The sequence below is a fragment of the Mirounga leonina genome, unplaced genomic scaffold, assembly GCF_011800145.1.
Source record: "Mirounga leonina isolate KUSES-001 unplaced genomic scaffold, KU_Mleo_1.0 Mir_178, whole genome shotgun sequence".
Taxonomy (NCBI): Eukaryota; Metazoa; Chordata; class Mammalia; order Carnivora; family Phocidae; genus Mirounga; species Mirounga leonina.
The window spans coordinates 359399-382734 of NW_023270464.1; the positions used below are offsets into that span (position 1 = coordinate 359399).

Sequence of the window (23336 nt, forward strand, 5' to 3'; positions counted from 1 at the left end):
TTTTTCAAACTAATTGGATTAGCTACCAGCCTCTGGTTTCATTTTAGGTGACTATGCAGCTACTTATTTATTTATTGCAGCTACTAATTTAAAAGCTTTTAATCTTCTGTGGGCTTGGTAACTAGCCAACCTTGCATTTAGAACTGGCTCAGAGGACTTTTTTTGCTTAATTCTTTGGTCTCAGCCAAGTTCTAGATTACATAGTCAAATAAGGAATTTAGATTAAATATTGAAAGATGGTTGGCATGTTGGTCTCTGATATAGTAGATTGATGAAAAATGGCTCCAATTCTCTACCCATCCACGTGCCCACACATTTTGCAGAGTGACTTTGCAGCTCCACTCCAACCCAATTCTGCCTTGGCCTTGGGACTGTTTTTGGCCAAGAAAATATGGTGGTTCCCAGACTAAATTATGCTAAGAAACCTGGACTAGTGTGCTGGAGAAGGAGACCAAATGGAACAGACCACTTGGAAAGCTACCCAGATGAACCATACTATGTCCAGACACCAGAGATTGAGCCAACAACAGACCTATTTGATTGGTTGAGGTCCACAAACGTGCACTGTTGATCCACAGACATATGAAAAAGACTAAATGATTGTTGTTCTAAGTCACCAGTTTTGATAGAGATGGTATGTAGCAATAACTAACAACTGCCACCAGATACCTGTAGGAGGCAGATGATTATAATGAAAGTAGTTGTTAGTTTGTATGAACAAGAATGCTGGGGTGCCTGGGTGGCTCAGTCATTAAGTGTCTGCCTTTGGCTCAGGTCATGATCCCAGGGTCCTGGGATCGAGCCCCGCATTGGGCTCCCTGCTCCGCGGAAAGCCTTCTTCTCCCTCTCCTACTCCCCCTGCTTGTGTTCCCTCTCTCTCTGTATCTCTCTCTGTCAAAAAAATAAAATCCTTAAAAAAAAAAAAAGAATGCTTAGAAATGGGGTGCCTGGGTGGCTGAGTCGGCTAAACATCTGCCTGTGGCTCAGGTCATGATCTCAGGGTTCTGGGATCGAGCCCCATGTCAGGCTTTCTGCTCATCAGGGAGCCTGCTTCTCCCTCTCCCTCTGGCTGTCTCTCTCTCTCTCTAATAGATAGAATCTTAAAAAAAAATGCTTAGAAATTATGTTAACCTAAGGAATTTGCTTGCAGGTCTTTTCTGCCAGTATTCTAATCATCCCAGCAAAGCCCTGCCTCATCTAATCAGCTTTCTCTCTTTGTTGTAGCTCACAGACTCCTCTCACATTTATTTGGACTTCCCACCTGACACTTAAAAGCCACATTACACAGTGCATTGTTTTTATAAGTGTATATAATATACCTGCTAACATTATGCAGGCTCCTTAAATGTCCAGACCACTTCTCCAGCACATGATGTTGCACAACTTATATAATGTGTTAAAGTATTGATCATAGATATTTTTAAATTTTTAAAAATCCATTTCCTTTTCATATACTGCTGGTGGGATTATAAAACAGTGCAACTTCCTTGGAAAACAGTTTGGCAGTTCCTTAAAAAGTTAAACATATTATCAACCATATGACCCAGCTTTTCTACTCCTAGATATTTACCCAAGAGAAATGGAAAGCATATATCCCTTAAAAGACTTATAAATGAACATTCAATAGCAGCTTTATTTGTAATGTCCAAAAAAACGGAAACAACTCAAATGTTCAATAACAAAGCAACTGTGGATAAAAGCAAACTGTGGTATATCCATATAATAGAATATCACTGAACAATAAAAGGGAATGAACTATTGATACATGCTATAACATGGCTAATTCTCAAAATAATTTTGGTAAGTGAAAGAAGCCAGACCAAAAGTATATAATAAATAATTATGTTTATATAAAATTCTAGGAAATGGAAGGTAATATATAGCAGCAGAAAGTAGATGGTTGGCTGGGAGTAGAGGGGACAATAAGGGCAGAGAGATTACAATGGGGCATAAAGAAACTTTGAGGTGATGGATATGTTCACTGTTTTACTCATGGGGATGCTTTCATCCTATAACATCATACGACATACATCAAAACCTACCAAATGTGTATTTTATATATGTGCAGTTTAGAGTATGTTGATTATACTTCAATAAAGCTGTGAGAATCTTTGTTATAGAAGTATAAGCAAGACTTCAATAAACAGTATTTTTAAAAATCATGTATTAGTAAATCAAATAGTTTCTCATGTATAAATTGTTCTCTAGTTGCTCGTCTGTGTTTTTGTTTTGTTACCACAGAGGCCAGCCAGAAGCATGAGAACAGCAAAACAGATGATTATTTTTTCTTTAGCTCAACTCCCTATCACTAAATTTGCCTTTTGTCCTTACAAAGTGAATAGTGGCATTCTCCAGCATTTTATTTATTTTTTTAAAGTTTTTATTCAAATTCCAGTTAGTTAACATACAGTGTAATATTTTCAGGTGTACAATACAGTGATTCAACACTTCTATACATCACTGTGTGCTGATCACACCATGGGCCCTCCTTAATCCCTATCACCTATTTAACCCATCCCCCCCCACTTCCCCTCTGGTATCTCTAGCATTTTAAAAGGTTAGTATTATATAAATATTTTCCAATTAATATTATTAAGTTTACTCAAGACCACAGATGACTTACAAATGTAGTAGGGCATTTTCCAAAACATTTGTCAGAAGGAGAGGAGAGTGCTCTGAAAAAGACAGTAATAGCTTGAAGCAAATTTAGGTAGAACACCAGGATGTTCATTAAAAGCCAGGAGATGGCTTTTAATAATTGCCTCATTTGATAAGATGGTGAGTGGATATGGTAGGCAGAATAATGCCCCACCCCCCAAGATGTCCACAGACCTAACCTTCAGAACATGTGACTATGTTACCTTACAGGCAAAAGGAACTTTGCAGGTGTCATTAAATTCAGGGTCTTGAGATGGGGAGATAGTCCTTCATGTCTAAGTGGGTCCAAAATAATCACAAGGGTCTTTGTAAGAAGGCAGAAGTGTCAGAGTCAGAGAATGAGATAGGACAACGGAAGAAGGGTCAGAGAGATACAACATTGCTGGCTTTGAAGATGGAGAAAGGAGAATGAACCAAAGAATGTGCAAGGCCTCTACTGAAAAAGGCAGAGAACAGATTCTCACCTAGAGCCTCCAGGAGGAATATAATCCTGCCCACACCCTGATTTTAGCCCAGTTAAATTTGTGTTGGATTTCTGACCTCTGGAACTGTAAGATAATAAATTTGTGTTGTTTTAAGCCAAAAAGTTGGTGGTAATTTGTTGGAGCAGCAATAGAAAACCAACACAGTGAATAAGCACACCAAATTAGAGTAAGGAGGACACTGAGATCCCCCAAACATCATCATTAAAAATAAAAGGAATCCATTTTATAGACAGGCAACCATAGTTTGAATTCTCCTCCATTTTCTGTTCCTTTATCTGTTATTTTATATGGATTTGTTGTGTTACTTCATTGGCATCCCTCCTATCCTGCTTGCCATGGTGCAATTCCAATCCCAACTTGCAAATTTCCTCAGCAGGAATTAGTCCTTTCCTTCTCTTCTGAACTGCTAATACAGATAGAAGAATCTTTTTGTTTCTTGACAGTGCCTCAGCTCTCCAACACAAAAAACCTTTATGAAACTACCACGTGAGGTTGGAAATATGGTGTACCAGTGTGATTACCATTACAACAAAGATGCCAAAAATGTCATGCCTCAGGGTCATCAGGCAGGGACATGACTTAGCAACAGAGGAACTAGAGCATAAGCTCTTCGGAGGGCAGGGAGCATGCCTGATTTTATATAACCCTCAGAACTAGGTGCAGAGCTAGTAGCTACTACTGTGCTTGGCTAGACTAAGCTAGAACTAACAGTTCTTTGCTAGTAACCAACCAGGGCAAGTTTTTGTAGAATTTGGCACTTATACAACTTCACAACCCCAAAAGCCTGTGTGGAAAGGGGTATCCATAGAAACATTTGGTGGTTTTTAAAAATGTTTGTTCCTAATTTCTGTATAGTTATACTTTGATCAAAATGTAAGTAATTAGGGGTGCCTGGCTGGCTCAGCTGGTGGTGCATGCAACTCTTGTTCTTGGGGTTGTAAGGTGGAGCCCCATGTTGGGTATAGAGATTACTTAAAAATAAAATCTGTTTTTTAAAATGTGAGTAATTAAATCCTTTTGGAGCTGACATGAGACTCCATCTCATGACCCTGAGATCATGACCTGAGCCAAAATCAAGAGCTGGACACTTAACAGACTGAGCCACCCAGGCGTCCAGTATTCCTTCATTTAATAAAGTGACTTACAGGACACTAATAAACATTAATGACAAGATTTCCGATGACCCTTGTAGTTTTAAAATGTGTTATGATTTTGTAATTTTCCATGTGCTTAAAATATAATAAAATGTTATGTTCTACAGCCCCCCAAACATGTAAAAGGTATTAACCTGTTAAAATATAGTTTGTTTTCTTTAATAACCCTCATTTCATTGTATCAGAAAAGTAATCACTAGGGCGCCTGGGTGGCTCAGTTGGTTAAGTGACTGCCTTCGGCTCAGGTCATGATCCTGGAGTCCTGGGATCGAGTCCCGCATCGGGCTCCCTGCTCGGCAGGGAGTCTGCTTTGCCCTCTGACCCTATCCCCTCTCATGTGTTCTCCCTCATTCTCTCTCTCTCAAATAAATAAATAAAATTTAAAAAAAAAAAAAAAAAAGAAAAGAAAAGTAATCACTAGATGATAAATGCCTTCACATATCATGGATTTGCTCCCTAAGATATACACAGGTAGACATTTTCTATATCATGATGGGGACCTGGGCTGTTTGTTTCTACAAAGAAAATGGGAAACATTTAGTTGAGGAATTCATTAGGATGAGCTGGAACCTGAGACTATATGAACATTTCAAGTAGTGGGTAAAAAAAAAGCAACGAGTGTTCAGCTAGAAATAAGTTATTTTATTTTAAAACACATACAGATTAATAAATATTATTGGAAAACTTAATAAATAGCCTTTTATATTTACATAAGGCAATTACAACATGCTATGACTACTTCTATAAAGCAAAATATAAGCAAGTTTTAGCCATTACAAATGTGTGTATGTATGCTAATTGGAAGCTCCCCTGATACATTTACAGGAAAAAACTTATGCAATCAATCAACATGTTACATTTTTTTATCTAGTCATCATCTCCTTCATGATTATATTCCATTTTACAAGAAAGAAACATTTATCATTTAAAAAGGCAAAAACACTCAGGAATGCTACTGGAAAACAGTACCCTTAAATTATTCCAAAGTGCAAAAACACTGACATGGGGGTGGGGGTCAAATTATTATATTCTGACAAATAAAAGAATAGTCTGAACTTTTCAACGTGACCTTTTGGCACTAGTGGTTTGGGAGCTCCTGACATTTACCTGGTGTCAGGTAGTTCATGGTCAGGGTTGAGCTGCTTGGAAGCAAGAAGTTCAGCATCATTCATTACAAATCTAACACAACAGAATCAGTCTGGTTCACAGGTCATCGAATCTTCTGCAGAATTCAGAAAATCTCATCACACCATCAGAATGTGATCTTTCAGTGCAGCTTTTTAAAGTCCCTGTTTAATTTCCATATTTTATAATAGAATATATAAAACCCTTCCTTTTAAAACAAAAAAAGGAAAATTAAAGCTTCATGGAATCGTGCAAACTTTACACCCAGCACTTCCTTTGCTTACTCAGTGCTTGAAGCTGCATGTCAGTAGCACAGAGCAGACAGGATGCCCAGTGCAAGCTGAGCCTCTACTGCATCACTTCAGAGCAATCCTGCACAGAACACTCTTGTCTGAGGCTATCAGCACACGCTAAAAGTGTGAGCGCTCTAAAACAGGTGATTTGGAGAACCATCTCACCCCTTTAGAGGTAGAGAAACTGAGGCACTGAAAGGTTAAGTGACTCACCTATAGTTGCACAATTCAAGGAAAAATAGAGAAAAGAACAAATAAATCCTTCTCCCTGGCTCATGCTCTAGGCCCTAGACTATGCTTTTTATCATATTGGGTACATTTGAAATAGATTTATTTACATGATCATTGTTCTATTATCAACTTTTTACTAGACAACGTTTTTTGATGTAACATAAAGTTACATTTTCTTAAAATATAATTCTCTTGTTGCATTTAATAGCATGTGAGAAACGTGTATGAAAATAAACAAGTAGTGATACTGGGCCAAATTCTCGTTCTCATTCCTATAATTCTTAATCTTTTCAAGTATATGACGGAGGTATAAGAATCTGGCCAGATGTGAAAAATCACCTAAAAGCTAAAGGACAGAGCCTTAAAATTCATCACTAGTACAACTATGAGGTGGAAGTGAGGAATACAGAAAATTGAGGTATTTTATATGATAAACTGTTCTATGGTGTGACTGGTGTGCAACTTGATCTTTTCTCTTTCCAACTCAAGTTAACAGACCTCTAGCTATGAATATGAGTAAAACATATGAAAAACTAACACGGACATGTCCTTGGGAAGAAGGTCGATGCTAAGTTGTTAATGTTACATTTTTGGTCCCTGAGAAGGCGGAACACTAAGATTCCATCTAATCCTGCTTGATGGGTGAACTACTTCCTTGTTGTCAAACACAGTGAGAAGGATAACTCCTTCAGACCACTGGAACCAATCAGACAGTTGTGAACAGATCTAAACTAAAGCATTTTTCTCTTTCTGGTTTCCTACTCGGTACAAGAGACCTAAATCAGGATCAAGTAGGCATCAGAAAAGACAATGGGCATGGCTCTGTAGACAATCGGAACACTTTTTCTGCTCTTCTAGATTAGTTGAGCAGCTTGGAAAAGAGAGGTATCATCTCCCAACAAGAACTAGGCAGCTCATCAACACCTTGGTCTCCGTGGACCAAAGTGCTTGTCCACACCTGGGAGACACTGCATCTCAGTGCCTTACAAATGTCTAGGAACTAGCTTCTAGAAGTAAGCACAGTATTTACAAAGAGAGGAGCTGTCAAGGAAGAAGGAATATGAGGGGTGACTGCACATGTTAATAGTGTTCTGATAGAATATCAGAATGAAACCCAAAGAAAAAGAACAAAAACTAACCTACTACAGCTGGAATGAACTTCTGGAAATAAAATTGAGTATAACAAATTGGCTTGAAAAGTAGTAATTGAAAGAATATTTCTTATTGCTGAACCAAGAGAAGCAAAGTATATTTCACTAACATTCTAATATGAAAATACCATAGTGACATTTGACTGAAGAACCAGTTGTGGGCAGTTCTTGCTCCAGGTGTGGCAAGAAGCAGACTGTCCTTCCTCTCCAAAACCTTCTCTACAGACATGGAGTGGTCCTCCAGAACAGCAAAATGCCCAGGGTGGTCTCAGTGCTAGGCCCCAAGGAGCAAAACAAGAAAGCAATCTTTTTAAATGTAAAGATTCAGATGAGAAAATGAAGCATTGACCAAGTAGTGGAGGAGACAAATGGCTTATTTAAGTATCTATCCAGAGTAAATTTGCAAATTGTGATCAGAAACATAAGATTTTAGAGGAGGTTTGAAAACAGACAGTAGGTATTTTTTTCTTAATTCATCAGAGATAAAACCCAAGGAATAGTATAATAATGAAAATGTTTCATACGTATTTACTTTTGGAGAGACCAGTGAGACCCATTCCCATTCTAGGCCCTCCCCTAAAACTCTCACTTTGAGGCTTTTTCCTTTGCAATTCCAAACAAATTATGAAAACATGAATTTGTAAAATAATAATAATAATACTATTAAATCAAGTTATATGCTCTATGTCAAACATGAAAATTAGGTTATTAGACTGCTGGTCATGTCAATTATTTTGAGGCTAGAGTCACACACTTGAAATAAAATCATAAGAACTTCATTTACTGGAAGGAAAGCTGTGCATCCTACCAAAATAATCTGCTAAACCTGGGAGAGTCTAACTGTTCCAGACCAAGTCACCCTGAAGAGGAGACCAGCTATCACTACTTTCAGATTTTGTTTTACTCTAAAAAATCATAGGGGTAATCATCCAGAAAATATCACCTCTGAATATCCATGGTATAATTGTGGATTAAAATATAATGAGGAACACTAATAAATGAATTTAAACTAAGCTTCACCTGTTAAGTTATAACAAAATAAACAAGATAATTTCCATAAGACATACATGAACTTTCTCAGTATACTTGTGTTACCACATGTATTCTTTTAATATCTCAAACTCCTCATCTAGGAAACTATTTTTATGCCTAAAAGTATACTGATACAACTACATGATATTTTCGAAAGTTCAGTTCAATAAATTAAGGCTTGCAGTCCTAAAAAGACCAGATTTAAAAAAAACACAAAACTTTCAAGAGCTGATAAAAAGAGTGAGGGACTTTCTGAATATTTATTAACTATCAATGATTATTAAGATTTAAAAAATTTTAAAACAATTTTGTTGCTGCTCTTAGTTCACTAATCCCTGACAGCCCACAATCATCAGATGTACTTTTAAATCATAAAGGTGTTCTTCACTCTATGTTAAACTATCCTCATTTTATTTAGCTTCTTTGTTCAACACTCTAGGGAACAATTTCTTTGGTCTTTAGAAATGTTCTTTTTGCCTGAAAAAATATTTTTTCCCTTAGTGAGTAACTTCAATTGGGTATTATTAAATTTGATATTCTAGTTCACCAAATCTACCTTACCCAATCCCATCTTCCAACTTGACACAGTTCCCTATTTAGATAAAACACTGCACATGAAGTACATGATACCTTAATGAAATAATTTGCATCACTTTGTGCTTTGCTCCCATTTAATATACATAGAAAGTTACTATAAACAGACGAATGATCTCTTTGATCCAATTACTGGCATAATTAGTGGCTATTTTGCATTTCAAAAGCTTAATGAGAGGTTGGGTGAGGAATTGTAAGGGTGCTCTGCCATCTCAAACAATAAGGAGATGGATATGTTAATTGTTTTCATTTTTGCTAGAAATTCTTTTGAAAACTTACTGTATGTGTTCCAATTTGCAGAAACTAGCCTGAGCTTGACTGTGTCCTTTAACCTGTTCCTGTATTATAGGGAACTTGATATATGTGCTATTAAACATTTACTCTCTCATCTAACAGCGTTATTATCAAATTAAATAATTTATTTCTTCTGAATGGCCACAATGCTCACTGAAAGAGAACATGGATATATTTGATCCTGGGTCCCAGGTACACAGACTGAATGCAAATAAAATACCTTATGCTACTTAAGTCAATTGTCTTTAATTGGATAATAACTACATGCTAAAGGGTCAATTTGCTCTTATGTGTCTTTTGCCCTGACTTTCTTCCAACAAATGAATATACTGTTATTTCTAAATGCTTTACACATTTATATTTTGAATAGTGAAATATTAAAGTATAATCAAAGAGTTATTCTAATCTAAGAGAACATACACATAGTAATCATCAAATTAAGTGAAGAGTTCAAGTGATAAAGGCACTGAAATTGATTTGAGCTACTGAAAGTCATCCTATAAATGGAACTCTGCATCATGTCCACCTATTCTCTCTCTATTTTCAATTAAAATGTCTTGGAGTAGGGGGTGGGAGAGTCAGCTCATTAGAGGATTAAAAACAATTAAATGTATATACTTCTTATTTGGATGAGGTACCTGAATGTTATACATGCTTAATGCAAAATAACACAAGTGCAGACACATTTACTGTATAGTCAGACTTCAAGACAACAATTTCTCCCATTTCCAAAGTAATCTTCTAAGTAAGAATATCTGCTCCCCTGCAAAGACTAATCAGAAAGAGCCCATCTTTATTTTCTATTAAATAATGTTAAAATATTTTAAAGGAAAGAGTATTCATGAAAGCTTCCAGGTTAATGGCAATGAAAATGAGATTCCTCTCATCAGAGAGAGATGATGCCCAGACAACGATTTAGCAACTTCATACTGTAAAGGGCTGGGCCCTCACCCTGGTGCTGAGTGATGCTCCCCACTGTCCACCAGACCACCCATTAATATGCAAGCAACTTTAATACCATTGATTAGGGTCTCTTCTACTTCACATCAAATTAGGGCCAGAAACCACATCCATTTCCCATTCCTTGAGCCACCCAACCCCCTGTTGCATCCTAGTCTGTTTTCATATTAGATTTGTTCATCTCCCCAAGGTTGAAATTGAACTCTTTGAACACCTGTATAAGGACAATCCCAACAGAGACAGTGGTGAACCCACAGGCCATACCCAAGAAGTCTACCAGGCCCACGTTGCTCCATTCCCGAAAGAGGATGGCCGAGGCTAGCAGGACAAGGGTGGTGAACACGACGTAGTAGATGGCCCCGAATACAGAGGAGTCGAAGCACTCAAGCGCTTTGTTGATGTATCTGAACTGGACGATGATGCTGCAACCGAGCACAGCCAGGAGCACCAGGCACAGGCAGAGGGCCCGCTGACTGGATGGGTTGTTGTGGAAGATGTCTTGGGCTGCCAGCCCGATGCCCTTGGTGGAAGGCACGGTGAAACTCCCTAGCAAGGAGCAGATACTGATGTAGACCATGATGTTGGTGGGCCCATGGGCCGGTGCAATCCAAAAGATGAGCAGCAGCAGCATAAGGAGCACGATACACAAATAGCCCACAAACACTGGAAAACAGATTATTTTCTTTTTTTAGAGTCAATTTAACAAAACCTAGGCAGACAGTGCTCTTGTGTGTGTGGCCAGAGTGGGAGGTTTCTTAAGGAACATGTGAGAATGCTGTAGGGGTATTCGTGGCTGTTGCGGGGATCAAGGGCTGCATACAGTAGGCAAAGGCCATGGGCCCTAGGATGTGGAGAGAGTTTCACACAATTAAAATCATCCCATTCTCCTCACAACTTCTGAATGTCTCCTTGGGCTTCTAAGGGAAAAACATGTTTATAATTACCACAGCTTAGTACCCAGTTTATATACAAAACAAAGTAATTTTTGCACATATTTAAGAAGCACTGCATTTTTCAGAACTTCATCAAGAGTTATTCTCCATTTCAGAGGATCCCACTGCTGATGGCAATATCCCCTGAGTGTTTCAGTTAATAGCATGACACCCCATGTGTTTGCAGCTGCCAGTGTCTCAGCAACTCCACATGCAGTGGGGTCTGCTGGCTTTAGTGTCTTCTACAGTCGTACCTGAGCATTCTATTTTATTATAAAGGACCAACCTGCTATTTGTCCTTCATATTACAGTTAGGGCATCATATTGAAAATTTGCTTTGAAATTACATGTACAAGGAAGTTGTAATTTCCAATTCAATCTGAGATTGTAAAGGAGGTGCTAGAAGCTGGGCCTGATGGGGCTAGGAACGGCATGGCCATGCACCAGGCAGGCTGTGGGAGTCCCCTGTTCCCCAAAGGTAAGAAAAAGGAACTATGGAGCCCTGTTCTGGGGGAGGATTCAGGAAGATGACCATAAAATTTCTTCTGAGGCGATTATTTGACAAAAAATTCATTCTGGTTTTTTACATTTAGAAAAACATTTTTAAAAACTAGAAACCTCTTTAACTTAATACATTAAGTGGATAGAATAATATCAATTTATATTCCAGATTAAAACAAAGTTTTTCATGTTAAAAACAAAAATCTTTTTGCTAGCATTATATCGTCATGCCAAATTGTTATGGTAGAATTCAAATTAGACATGTTTTTTTGTAAAAGTTAGGACCTGAATATACTAGTAACATCCAGATTTATCAAAAATAAGAGGCGTTGGGGCACTTGGGTGGCTCAGTCGGTTAAGCGTCTGACTCTTGATTTCAGCTCAGGTCATGATCTCAGGGTTGTGAGATCGAGCCCCAAGCAGGGCTTCATGCTCAGTGGGGAATCTGCTTGAGATTCTCTCTCTCTCCTTCTCCCTTCACGGCCCCCACTCAAAAAAAAAAAAAAAAAAAAAAAGGAAGATACATTGTTCTGAAAATTACATAAAGTAAATCCTTCAGGACATTCATATCCAGTTTTCTGATTTTTTTTTTCATGTGTTTGTACTCTTATTTCTCACAGTTTTGGAAATATTTTGGCTTTTACAGGATGAAGTAAATAGAACAATACTAAGTATTTAGGGATAAAAAATTACAGAGAAATAGTCTTGGCTAATTTCATTATAGATCCCTTTTCAAATTTTACAGATATTTCTGCTGCAATGTCAGTCACAGCCAACTGAGAGCTATAAAAGAATGGTCAGATTTTTTTGTGGCCCAGAGATGTCTGTATTTGGGATATTCGTGTGGATGCAGTTTTGTGCTGGTACCTGGCTAAAATTGTTGGTAAGCAACATTAAGATGGTCTACTGGGAGTAATTTAGAAGAATCTATACTTTAGGCTGGTATAATTATGTAGACTGTTTTTTTTATAGCATTTGTCAAAAAATATATAGTATGTCAAAAATACGTAGAAAAAATATAGAGAGATTTCTGTGGGAAATCCAAAGATAAATCAAACTGGATCTCAGCTCTCAGCTTCACATCAGAGGGAAGTGCAGAGACTTGGACACACAGTGGTCCTGAGGCAAGGACGGCCCAGAGCAGACCCCAGCAGGACTAACACCAAGAAGCAGTCACAGCAGGAATGCAGGAAGGAGGTGGGGTACGAATACTGGGAGGTGGGGAGAGGTGAGAGGCTGTGGGAGGAGACATGTTGGGGGGTGGTCATGGGAGGCAGGGAACGGGAAGGCCACAGTAAGCAGGGGTTGGGTGGGTGTGGAAGGGAGGTTGGAACGGATGAGACTGTTGTGGAGGGGGCCAGATGATGAAGGCACCCATGCACCAGGTCCCTAAGGTCCAGGAGAAAGCAGAAGAGGTCCAGAACCCCAGGGATGGGGGATGCAATGTCTGGAAAGCAAGGACCATGAGGCCTCTTCCCACACCTGGGGCAGCAGGAGTGAGGGATGCTATAGCCAGCAGGGCACAGCGATGGCCACTCATAGGCAAAGTCAAACACAGGGTCTAGGAGAACAGACCATGGGTAAGCCAACTCCACCCTATACCTGGAAGGATCATACTGACAGGCAAGCTTTCTTGCAGCTTTGCTAGAAAGGAGTTACCTGGGTTAGTCAGCTTCTCTTCCAGCTCAGCTTGCGTGGTCACACTCTCAGATTTTGGGGAGTGGATAATCAGCACAACAGAACCTGCACAGCTTAGCAGACACCCCAACTTGCCCAAGATGTTGAGCTTTTCCTTCAGAAGATAAGAAGCTAAAATGGACCTTTGTTTAAAAAAAAAAAAAGAGAGAGAGAGAAATCATTAAAATTTAAACCATATATTTGACCTGTTTGTACTAATTGTACTTGTTTTGGAAAAGTCGTATTTTCTTGATAGCCATATTTATTTTTAATTTAGTTTTTAACAGGAGAAAAGATTAGGAATTTATTGAAATTGTTACTTAAACACAAAGGATTTTAATACCAATTCCATGCAGTCAGTATATAGTTAATGACTCTTAACTCATACTGCTATATATTATTTCAATAGATATGAAATATACCAGAATAGAAAAATAAGTTTATCATTCATAAAAATGAAGTTTTATGATTAAATAAAAATACTGCTTCCTTATTTTTAAAAGCAAACAATTGGGGTGCCTGGGGCTCAGTCAGTTGAGCGTCCAACTCTTGGTTTTGACTCAGGTCATGATCTCAGGGTCATGAGATCAAGCCCCGCCTCAGGCTCCCCATTCGGTGCAGAGTCTAGTTGAGATTCTCTGTCCCTCTGCTCCTCCCCCTGCTCTTGGTCTCTCTCTCTTAAATAAAATCTTTTTAAAAATAAATAAATAAAAGAAAACAAACTATGTTAAGTGGCAAAGTAGACATGAAAACTTAAAATAATTACAAGTAATTCATGATGAAAACACTTAAGTTAAAATAAATTGAGAAAATGCACAAAGAGGGTAAAACCAAAATGCTAATAGTAATTGCATTATGGTAGGAGTATGGGTCATTGATTATTTTTCTCTTCTATAATACCCCCAAACTTTTTTTGGAGAGAGAGGGATGAGGGGGAGGGAGGGAGGGAGAGGGAGAGGGAGGGAGGGACGGAGGGAGGGACGGAGGGAAAAAGAGAGAGAGAGAGAATCTTAAGCAGGCTCCACACCCAGTACAGAGCCCAACTCGGGGCTTGATCTCACAATGCTGAGATCATGACCTGAGCCAAAACCAAGAGTTGGACACTTGACTGACTGAGCCACCGAGGCGCCCCAATACCCCAAACTTTTAAAATGTGGTCACATTACTTTTACAATGCAAAAAAAAAAAGTATTCCTTTTAAGACTTCTATAATCTTAAGGTTCTTAATATGTTTCTTATTTCCCTATGTAACATCAGTATACAATCTGAATTGGAAAACCTAGGCTTTTAGTAATCATGGGACTAGTAACTGCCACTTTGTTGTTGTCTATGCCAAAGGCACTCAGGGAACACAAATATCCATCAGGAGGGCACACTAGATATACGGGATTTCCTTCTTAATCCTCATTTTATAGATAAAGAGACAGCCTCAGAAAGGATAAGCACTGAACCCAAAGCCACAAAGCTAAGAGGAGGTGAAATCATGGTGATGACAAACCAAAAAGCCAAAGCTCCATCTTTTCCCTTATACCACTTTGTGTCTTAATCTCTAGACAGCCTGGTCCTCAAGGAAACCTCGGCAATGTACTTGGAGAAATAATCAACATCACCAAAACAACAAAAGATATTAGAATACACAACTGGGTGTTAATTTGAGGGGTTACACATAGCTGCAAACTGGTGGAAACCAGAGGACTGGGAGGCTCTCAGAGCAAGAGGTGAGCCTGGGATGACGGGCAGGCTATGCCAAAGTGGTAAGCGGCCGCCATGGGTGAAAGAAGAGAGGCAAGAATGTTGAAAAAGAAAACAAAGCTGGAGGCATCACAAATCCAGACTTCAAGCTGTATTACAAAGCTATAATCATAAAAACAGTATGGTACTGGCACAAAAACAGACACACAGATCAAAGGAACAGAATAGAAAACCCAGAAATGGACCCTCAACTCTATGGTCAACTAATCTTCGACAAAGCAGGAAAGAATACCCAATGGAGTAAAGACAGTCTCTTCAACAAATGGTGCTGGGAAAATTAGACAGCCACAGACAGGAGAATGAAACTGGACCACTGTCTTACAGCATACACAAAAATAAACTCAAAATGGATGAAAGAATAAATGTGAGACAAGCATCCATCAAAATCCTAGAGGAGAGCAGCATCGTTTTGCTAGGTACGTCTTCAAAGGCAAGGGAAGCAAGGGCAAAAATGAACTATTGGGACTACATCAAGATAAAAAGCTTTTGCAGCAAAGGAAACTTCAGTCAACAAAATGGAACCTATGAAATGGGACAACTTCTCAAACTCAACACCCAAAAATCAAATAATCCAGTCAAAAATGGGCAGAAGACATGAAAAGACACTTCTCCAAAGAAGACATACAAATGGCTAACAGACACATGAAAAAATGTTCAACATCATTAGCCATCAGGGAAATTCAAATCAAAACCACAATGAGATACCACCTTACACCAGTTAGAATGGCAAAAATTAACAAGGCAGGAAACAATAAATGTTGGAAAGGATGTAGAGAAAGGGGAACCCTCTTACACTGTTGGTTTGAATGCAAACTGGTGCAGCCATTCTGGAAAACAGTATGGAAGTTCCTCAAAAAGTTAAAAATAGAGCTACCCTACCACGCAGCAATTGCACTACTAGATATTTATCCAAAGGATACAAACATAGTGTTCGATGGGGCACATGCACCCCAATGTTTATAGCAACAATGTCTACAATTGCCAAAATATGGGAAGAGCCCAGATGTCCATCAATAGATGATTGGATAAAGAAGATGTGGTGTATCTATACATATACACTGAAATCTTGCCATTTGCAATAACGTGGTTGGAACTAGAAGGTATGCTAAGCAAAATAAGTCAGAGAAAGACAAATATCAGATGACTTCACTCATATGTGGAATATAAGAAACATAGAGGAAGGAAAGGAAAAATAAAATAAGAGAAAATCAGAGAGGTACCATAAGAGACTCTTAACTATAGAAAACAAACTGAGAGTTGCTGGAGGGGAGGCAGGTAGAAGGATGGGGTAACTGGGTGATGGGGATTAAAGAGGGCACTTGTCGTAATGAGCACTGGGTGTTATATGCAACTGATGAATCACTGAACTCTACCTCTGAAACTAATAATACACTATATGTTATTTAATTGATTTTAAATTTTTTAAAAAGACAAGAATACTAAATGTTGGTAAGGAGAAAGGGGAACCCTCATGCACTGTTGGTGGACTGTAAATTGGTGCAGCCACTATGTAAAACAGTATGGAGGTTCCTCAAAAAATCAGAAGTAGAACTATCATATGATCCAATAATTCCACTCCTGGGCATTCACCCAAATAAAATGAAAACACTAATTCAAAAAGATACGTGAACTTCAATGTTTTCTGCAGAATTATTTTTAACAGTCAAGATACAGCAGGAAACTAAGTCCTTATGGATAGATGAATGGATAAAGAAGGAATGGTAGGTGTGTGTGTGTACACATGCGCGCGTGCGCACACACACAATAGAATATTATCCAGTCATAAGAAGAACAAAATCTTGCCATTTGTGACAACATGGATGGACCCAAGAGTACTATGCCGAGTGAAAAAGTCAAAGAAAGAAAAATACTGTATGATGTCATTTATATGTGGAATCTAAATCACAAAATGAACAAACAACAAAGCACACAAAACCCTGAAGGCTCATAAATACAGAGAACAATCTGGTGGTTGCCAGAGGGGCAGAGGTATGGGGAGATGGGTGAAATAGGTGAAGGGGATTAGGAAGTATAAACTTCCAGTTATAAAATAAACCAGGGGGTTGAAAAGTAGAGCATAGAAAATACGGTCAATAAGACTGTAATAACTGTATGGTGACAGATGGTAACTACATTTATTGTGATAAGCACGGTGTAATTTATAGAAATGTTGAATCATTTATGTTGTATACTTGAAACTAATATAACATTGCAGGTCAATTTTAATTTAAAAAAATTCTTGGGACGCCTGGGTGGCTCAGTCGGTTAAGCACCTGCCTTCAGCTCAGGTCATGGTCCCAGGGTCCTGGGATTGAGCCCCATTTTGGGCTCCTTGTTCAACGGGGAGCCTGCTTCTCCCTCTGCCTGCCACTCCCCCTGCTTGTGCTCTCTCTCTCTGACAAATAAGTAAATAATCTTAAAAAAAATTCTTGTAGCTTTCAGTGTACAGATAACCTACTTGATTAAATTGATTCCTCAGCATTTTATTGATGTTACTGTGAACAGAATTGTTTTGTTTCTCAGGTATTTCATTGTTAATGTAGAGAAACACAACTGATTTCTATATCCTGAAATTTTACTGATTTTTTTTTTAATCTGTTCTAAGAGTGTTTTGGTGGAGTCTTTAGGATTTTCTATATATAAGATCATGTCGTGTACAAAGACAATTTTAATTCTTATTTTCTGATTCGGATGCCTTTTCTTTCTTTTTCTTGCTTAAGTCCACTGACTAGGACTTCTACTACTATGTTTAATAGGAGTGGTGAGAGTGGACACACTTGTCTTTTCCTGATCTTAGAGGAAAGTTTTCAAACACTCACTGCTGATTATGTTAGCTGTGAGCTTGTCATCTATGACCCTTATTATGTTGAGGTATGTGACCTCTATACCCAGTTTGTTAAGAGCATTTTATCATGAGAGGACGTTGACTTTGATCAAGATTTTTTGCATCTACTGAGAAGACCATTTAATTTTGATCTTTCATTGTATTAATGTGGTATATGACATGTATTAGTATTCCTATGAACCATGCTTGCATCCCACAAATAAATCCAACCTGATGATGATGTATGATCCTTTTAATATACTATTAAATTTGGCTTGCTAATATTTTGCTGAGAATTTTTGTTGATGAATTGAGGATAGATTCATCAGGGATATTGGTAGTTAGTTTTCTTTTCTTGTAGTGTCTTTACCTGGCTTTGGTATCAGGATAATGCTGGTTCATAAAATGAGCTTTGGAGTGTTTTCTCCTTTTCAATTTTTTAGAAGTGTTTGAAAAGGATTGGCATTAATTCTTCTTTAAACATTTGGTAGAATTCACCCATGAAGCCATCTATCTGGTCCTGAGCTTTTCTTTATTGGGAGATTTTTTTATTATTGATTCCATCTCCTTACTATTGGTTTATTCTGATTTTCTTTTTTTTTTTTTTTTTAAGATTTTTTATTTATTTATTTGACAGAGAGAGAGAGACAGCGAGAGAGGGCACACAAGCAGGGGAAGTGGGAGAGGGAGAATCAGGCTTCCCGCTGAGCAGAGAGCCCGATGCGGGGCTTGATACCAGGATCCTGGGATCATGACCCAAGCTGAAGGCAGACGCTTAACGACTGAGCCACACAGGCGCCCTGATTTTCTATTTCTTCATGATTCAGTCTTTGGTAGGTTGTATATTTCTAGGAATTTATCCATTTCTTCTAGGCTGTTCAATTTATTGCCATGTAATTGTTCATAGTAGTGCTTTATGATCCTTTGTATTTCTGTGGAATGAGTTGTAATGCCTCCTCTTTCATTCCTAGTTTTGAGACTTCTTTCCTTTTTCTCAATCTAACTAAAGCCATGTCCATCTTATCTTTTTAAAAAGCTGCTCCTAGTTTCATTAATCTTTTCCATTGTATTTCTGGTCTCTATTTCTGATCTTTCTCATTTCCTACCTTTTGTCTATACTGGATTTAGTTTGTTCTTTTTCTTCATTCCTTGAGGTATAAAGTTAGGTTTAGGTCATTTTTTCTTAAAACAGGCATTTATCGCTATAAACTTCCCTTTTAGAATTGCTTTTGCAGCATCCCGTAAGTTTTAATACATTGAATTTCCATTTTCATTTGTTTCAAGATCATTTCCCTTTAGATTTCTTCTTTGACCCTTGATTGTTTAGGTGTTGTTTCATATTCACAAATTTGTAAATTTTCCTGCTTCTTTCCAGTTACTGATTTCGAATTCAATACCATTATGGTCAGATACTTGGTATGATCTCAACCTTCTTAAATTTGCTAAGACTTCTTCAGTGACCTATAATTTTATCTATCCTGAGGAATGTTTCATGTGCACTCAAGAAGAATGCATACTCTACTATTGTTGGATAGAATGTTCTGTGTATGTCTCTTAGGTCCATTTGGTCTAAAGTATGTTTCAAGTCTCATGTTTCCTTTTTCATTTTCTGCCTGAATGATCTATCCATTACTGAAAGTTCGACATTGAAGACCCCTACCATTACTGTATTGCTGTCTTTTCCCCACCATATCTGTTAGTATCTGCTTAATATACTTAGGTGCTCTGATGCTTATGATTGTTATATCTTCTTGATGGACTTATGATTAGGTCTTTGTCCTTTATTAGCATATTTCACTTAAAGTCTATTTTGTCCTTTGTCCTTTATTACCATATTTCACATAAATTCTATTTTGTCTAAGTACAGCTATCCCTGCTCCCTTTTGGTTTCTACTTGCTTAGAATAGATTTTAACATCACTTTGCTTTGAGCCTATGTATGTCCTTAAAGATGAATTGAGTTTGGGGAGGAGCAAGATGGCGGAGGAGTAGAAGACCTAAATTTCGTCTGGTCCCAGGAATTCAACTAGATAGGGATCAAACCATTCTGAACACCTACAAACTCAACAGGAGATCGAAGAAAAGAATAGCAACAACTCTCTGAACAGAAAAGCGACCACTTTCTGGAAGGTAGGACGCGTGGAAAAGTGAATACGAGGTGGTATTCAGGAGGATAGATGGCGGGGGAGGGGGCCTCCGTCTGCCGCTTCTGGCAAGTGATAGAGCTGCGGAGCACAAAATCGGAACTTTTAGAAGTCTGTTCCACTGAGGGATATTGCTCCAGTGGCTAAGCAGGGGGTGGAATCCTCGCTGGGACAGTGTGGTCTCAGAACCATCGGGGTCACAGAAAGACCGGGGGTGCCTGAGTGTGGCAGAGCTCTCAGGTATCGGAGCGGGGAAGCTGGCTGCGGAGATGGAGCCGAGGCGCGGGCCCTCAGCTCAGGATTGCCATAAACCATGATCCGCGGCACAGTTGGGCCACTGCTCCTCCAGCAGGGACCCAACAAGCAGCAGATTCAGGGAGACTTACCTTCCTCCCGCGGGAGGAGCGGCGCGGAAGCGCACCGCAGGGATCTGCTGGGTTTGGAGACTCCACACGGGGTCATGTGCCACAGGTAGAAAGGCTCAGTCACAGGCCGGGTGAGCACGGAATGCAGCCGGAGACCGGGGACACAGCAGTGATTAACTGCTTTTCCCTGGGGGCTCACTGAGGGGTGGGGCCCTGAGTTCTTGGATCCTCCAGGGCAGAGACTGGGAAGCCACCATTTTCACTCTGGTCCTCCAAAGCTGTACGGAAGGCATGCAGGGAACAAAAGTTCCCGAGAGCAAACCAAGCACATTACTTAGCCCAGCCCGGGCAAGGGTGGGGCAATTCAGCCTCAGCAAAGACATTTGGGAACCACAGCAACAGGCCCCTCCCCCAGAAGATCAGCAAGAACAGCCAGCCAAGACCAAGTTTACCGATCAATGAGAACGGCAGAACTCCAGCACTAGGGGAATACTGCATATAGAATCCATGGCTTTTTCCCCATGATCCTTCAGTCTTTCAGAGTTAATTTTTTTAATTTTCTTTTTTTCTCTTTGAATTTTTCTTTTTCCCATTTTCAATCAACATCGTACCAATCCCTTTTTAAAAAATCTTTTTTATTTTTCATTTTTAGACTCATATTCTATCCCTTCATAGTAGTTAACCTTATTTTTGGTATATATATATATATATATATATATATATAAATATAAGTTGTTCTCTCTTTAAAATTTTGGGACACAATTTCTTCTAACAGACCAAAATATACCCTAAATCTCTAGTGTATGGCTTTGTTCTAGTTTCCTGCCTGATCACATTCTCTCCCCCCACCTTTTTAAAAAATCTTCTTCTTTCTTTTTTCAACCAACATGTTATCAATTCCCTTTATAAAATCTTTCATAATTTTCATCTTTACAGTCACAGTCCATCCCTTCATTGTATTTACCCTTATTTTTGTACATATATAAACTTTTCTTTATTTAAAATTTGGGGAGGCACTTTCTTCTAACAGACCAAAATATGCCCAAAATCTAGTGTGTGGCACTGATCTATGCACCAGCCTGATCATATTTGATCATACTCTGTTTTTTTGTTTGTTTGTTTTTATCTATTTCTTTTACTTTTTTCTTTCTTTCCCTTTCTTTTCCCCCGGTTTCAGGTCTCTTCTGATTTGTTTAGTATATATTTGTCTGGAGTCATTGTTACCCTGTTCGCATTTTGTTCTCTCATTCAGCTATTCACCTCTGGGCAAAATGACAAGACAGAAAAAAATCACCTCAAAAAAAAAGAACAAGAGGCACTACCGACTGCCAGGTACCTAATCAATACAGACATTAGTAAGATGACAGAACTAGGGTTCAGAATGACGATTTTAAAGATACTAGCAGGGCTTGAAGAAAGCATGGACAATATTAGAGAAATCTTTCTGGAGAAATAAAAGAACTAAAATCTAACCCAGTTGAAATCAAAAAGGCTATTAATGAGGTGCAATAAAAAATGGAGGCTCTAACTGCTAGGATAAATGAGGCAGAAGAGAGAAGTAGTGATATAGAAGACCAAATGATGGAAAATAGAGAAGTGGAGAAAAAGAGAGATAAACAACTACTGGATCACGAGGGCAGAATTCGAGAGATAAGAGATACCATAAGATGAAACAACATTAGAATAATTGGGATCCCAGAAGAAGAAGAAAGAGAGAGAGGGGCAGAAGGTATAATGGAGCAAATTATAGCAGAGAACTTCGCTAATTGGGGGAAGGAAACAGGCATCAAAATCCAGGAGGCACAGAGAACGCCTCTCAAAATCAATAAAAATAGGTCAACACCCCAATATCTAATAGTAAAACTTATGAATCTCAGAGACAAAGAGAAAATCCTGAAAGCAGCTTGGGAGATGAGATCTGTAACCTACAATGGTAGAAACATTAGATTGGCAACAGACCTATCCACAGAGACATGGCAGGTGAGAAAAGACTGGCATGATATATTCAGAGCACTAAATGAGAAAAATATGCAGCCAAAAATACTATATCCAGCTAGGCTGTCATTGAAAATAGAAGGAGAGATAAAAAGCTTCCAGGACAAGCAACAAAAACTAAAGGAATCTGCAAACACGAAACCAGCCCTACAAGAAATATTGAAAGGGGTCCTCTAAGCAAAGAGAGACCCTAAAAGCAACATAGACCAGAAAGGAACACAGACAATATACAGTAACAGTCACCTTACAGGCAATACAATGGCACTAAATTCCTATCTTTCAATAGTTACCCTGAATGTAAATGGGCTAAATGCCCCAATCAAAAGACACAGGCTATCAGATTGGATAAAAAAAACAAGACCCATCCATATCCTGTCTGCAAGAGACTCATTTTAGACCCAAAGACACCTCCATACTGAAAGTGAGGGGGTAGAAAACCATTTACCACGCTAATGGACACCAAAAGAAAGCTGGGTGGCAATCCTTATATAAGACAAATTAGATTTTAAACCAAAGACTGTAATAAGAGAGAGGAAGGATACTATATCCTACTTAAAGGGTCTATCCAACAAGATCTAACAACTGTAAATATCTATGCCCCTAACATGGGAGCAGCCAATTTTATAAGCCAATTAGTAACAAAAGCAAAGAAACACATCGACAACAATACAGCAATAGTGGGGGACTTTAACACTCCCCCACTGAAATGGACAAATCATCTAAGCAAAAGATCAACAAGGAAATAAAGACTTTAAATGACACACTGGACCAAATGGACTTCACACATATATTCAGAACATTTCATCCCAAAGCAACAGAATACACATTCTTCTCCAGTGCCCATGGAACATTCTCCAGAATGGATCACATCCTAGGTCTCAACCAGTACCAAAAGATTGGGATCATTCCCTGCATATTTTCAGACCACAATGGTTTCAAACTAGAATTCAATCACAAGAGGGAAGTCGGAAAGAACTCAAATACATGGAGGCTGAAGACCATCCTACTAAAGAATGAATGGGTCAACAACCAGGAAATTAAAGAAGAATTAAAAAAATTCATGGAAACCAATGAAAATGAAAACACAACTGTTCAAAATCTTTGGATGCAGCAAAGGCAGTCCTAAGAGGAAAGTATATAGCAATACAAGCCTTTCTCAAGAAACAAGAA

At 38.6% G+C, this 23336-nt stretch overlaps 1 protein-coding gene across 1 annotated transcript in view; it reads right to left on the minus strand.

Annotated features, from left to right (window-relative positions):
- Nucleotides 1-8985: 8985 nt before the first annotated feature.
- NIPA1 (NIPA magnesium transporter 1) overlaps nt 8986-23336 on the minus strand; it is a 73167-nt gene continuing 58816 nt past the window's right edge. Inside the window, exons 4-5 of the mRNA XM_035023919.1 lie at nt 13070-13230; nt 8986-10640 (exon numbers count right to left, since the gene is read on the minus strand). Coding sequence (XP_034879810.1) covers nt 10129-10640; nt 13070-13230 — 673 coding nt within the window. The 3' untranslated portion in view covers nt 8986-10128. The remainder of the gene's footprint in view (nt 10641-13069; nt 13231-23336) is intronic.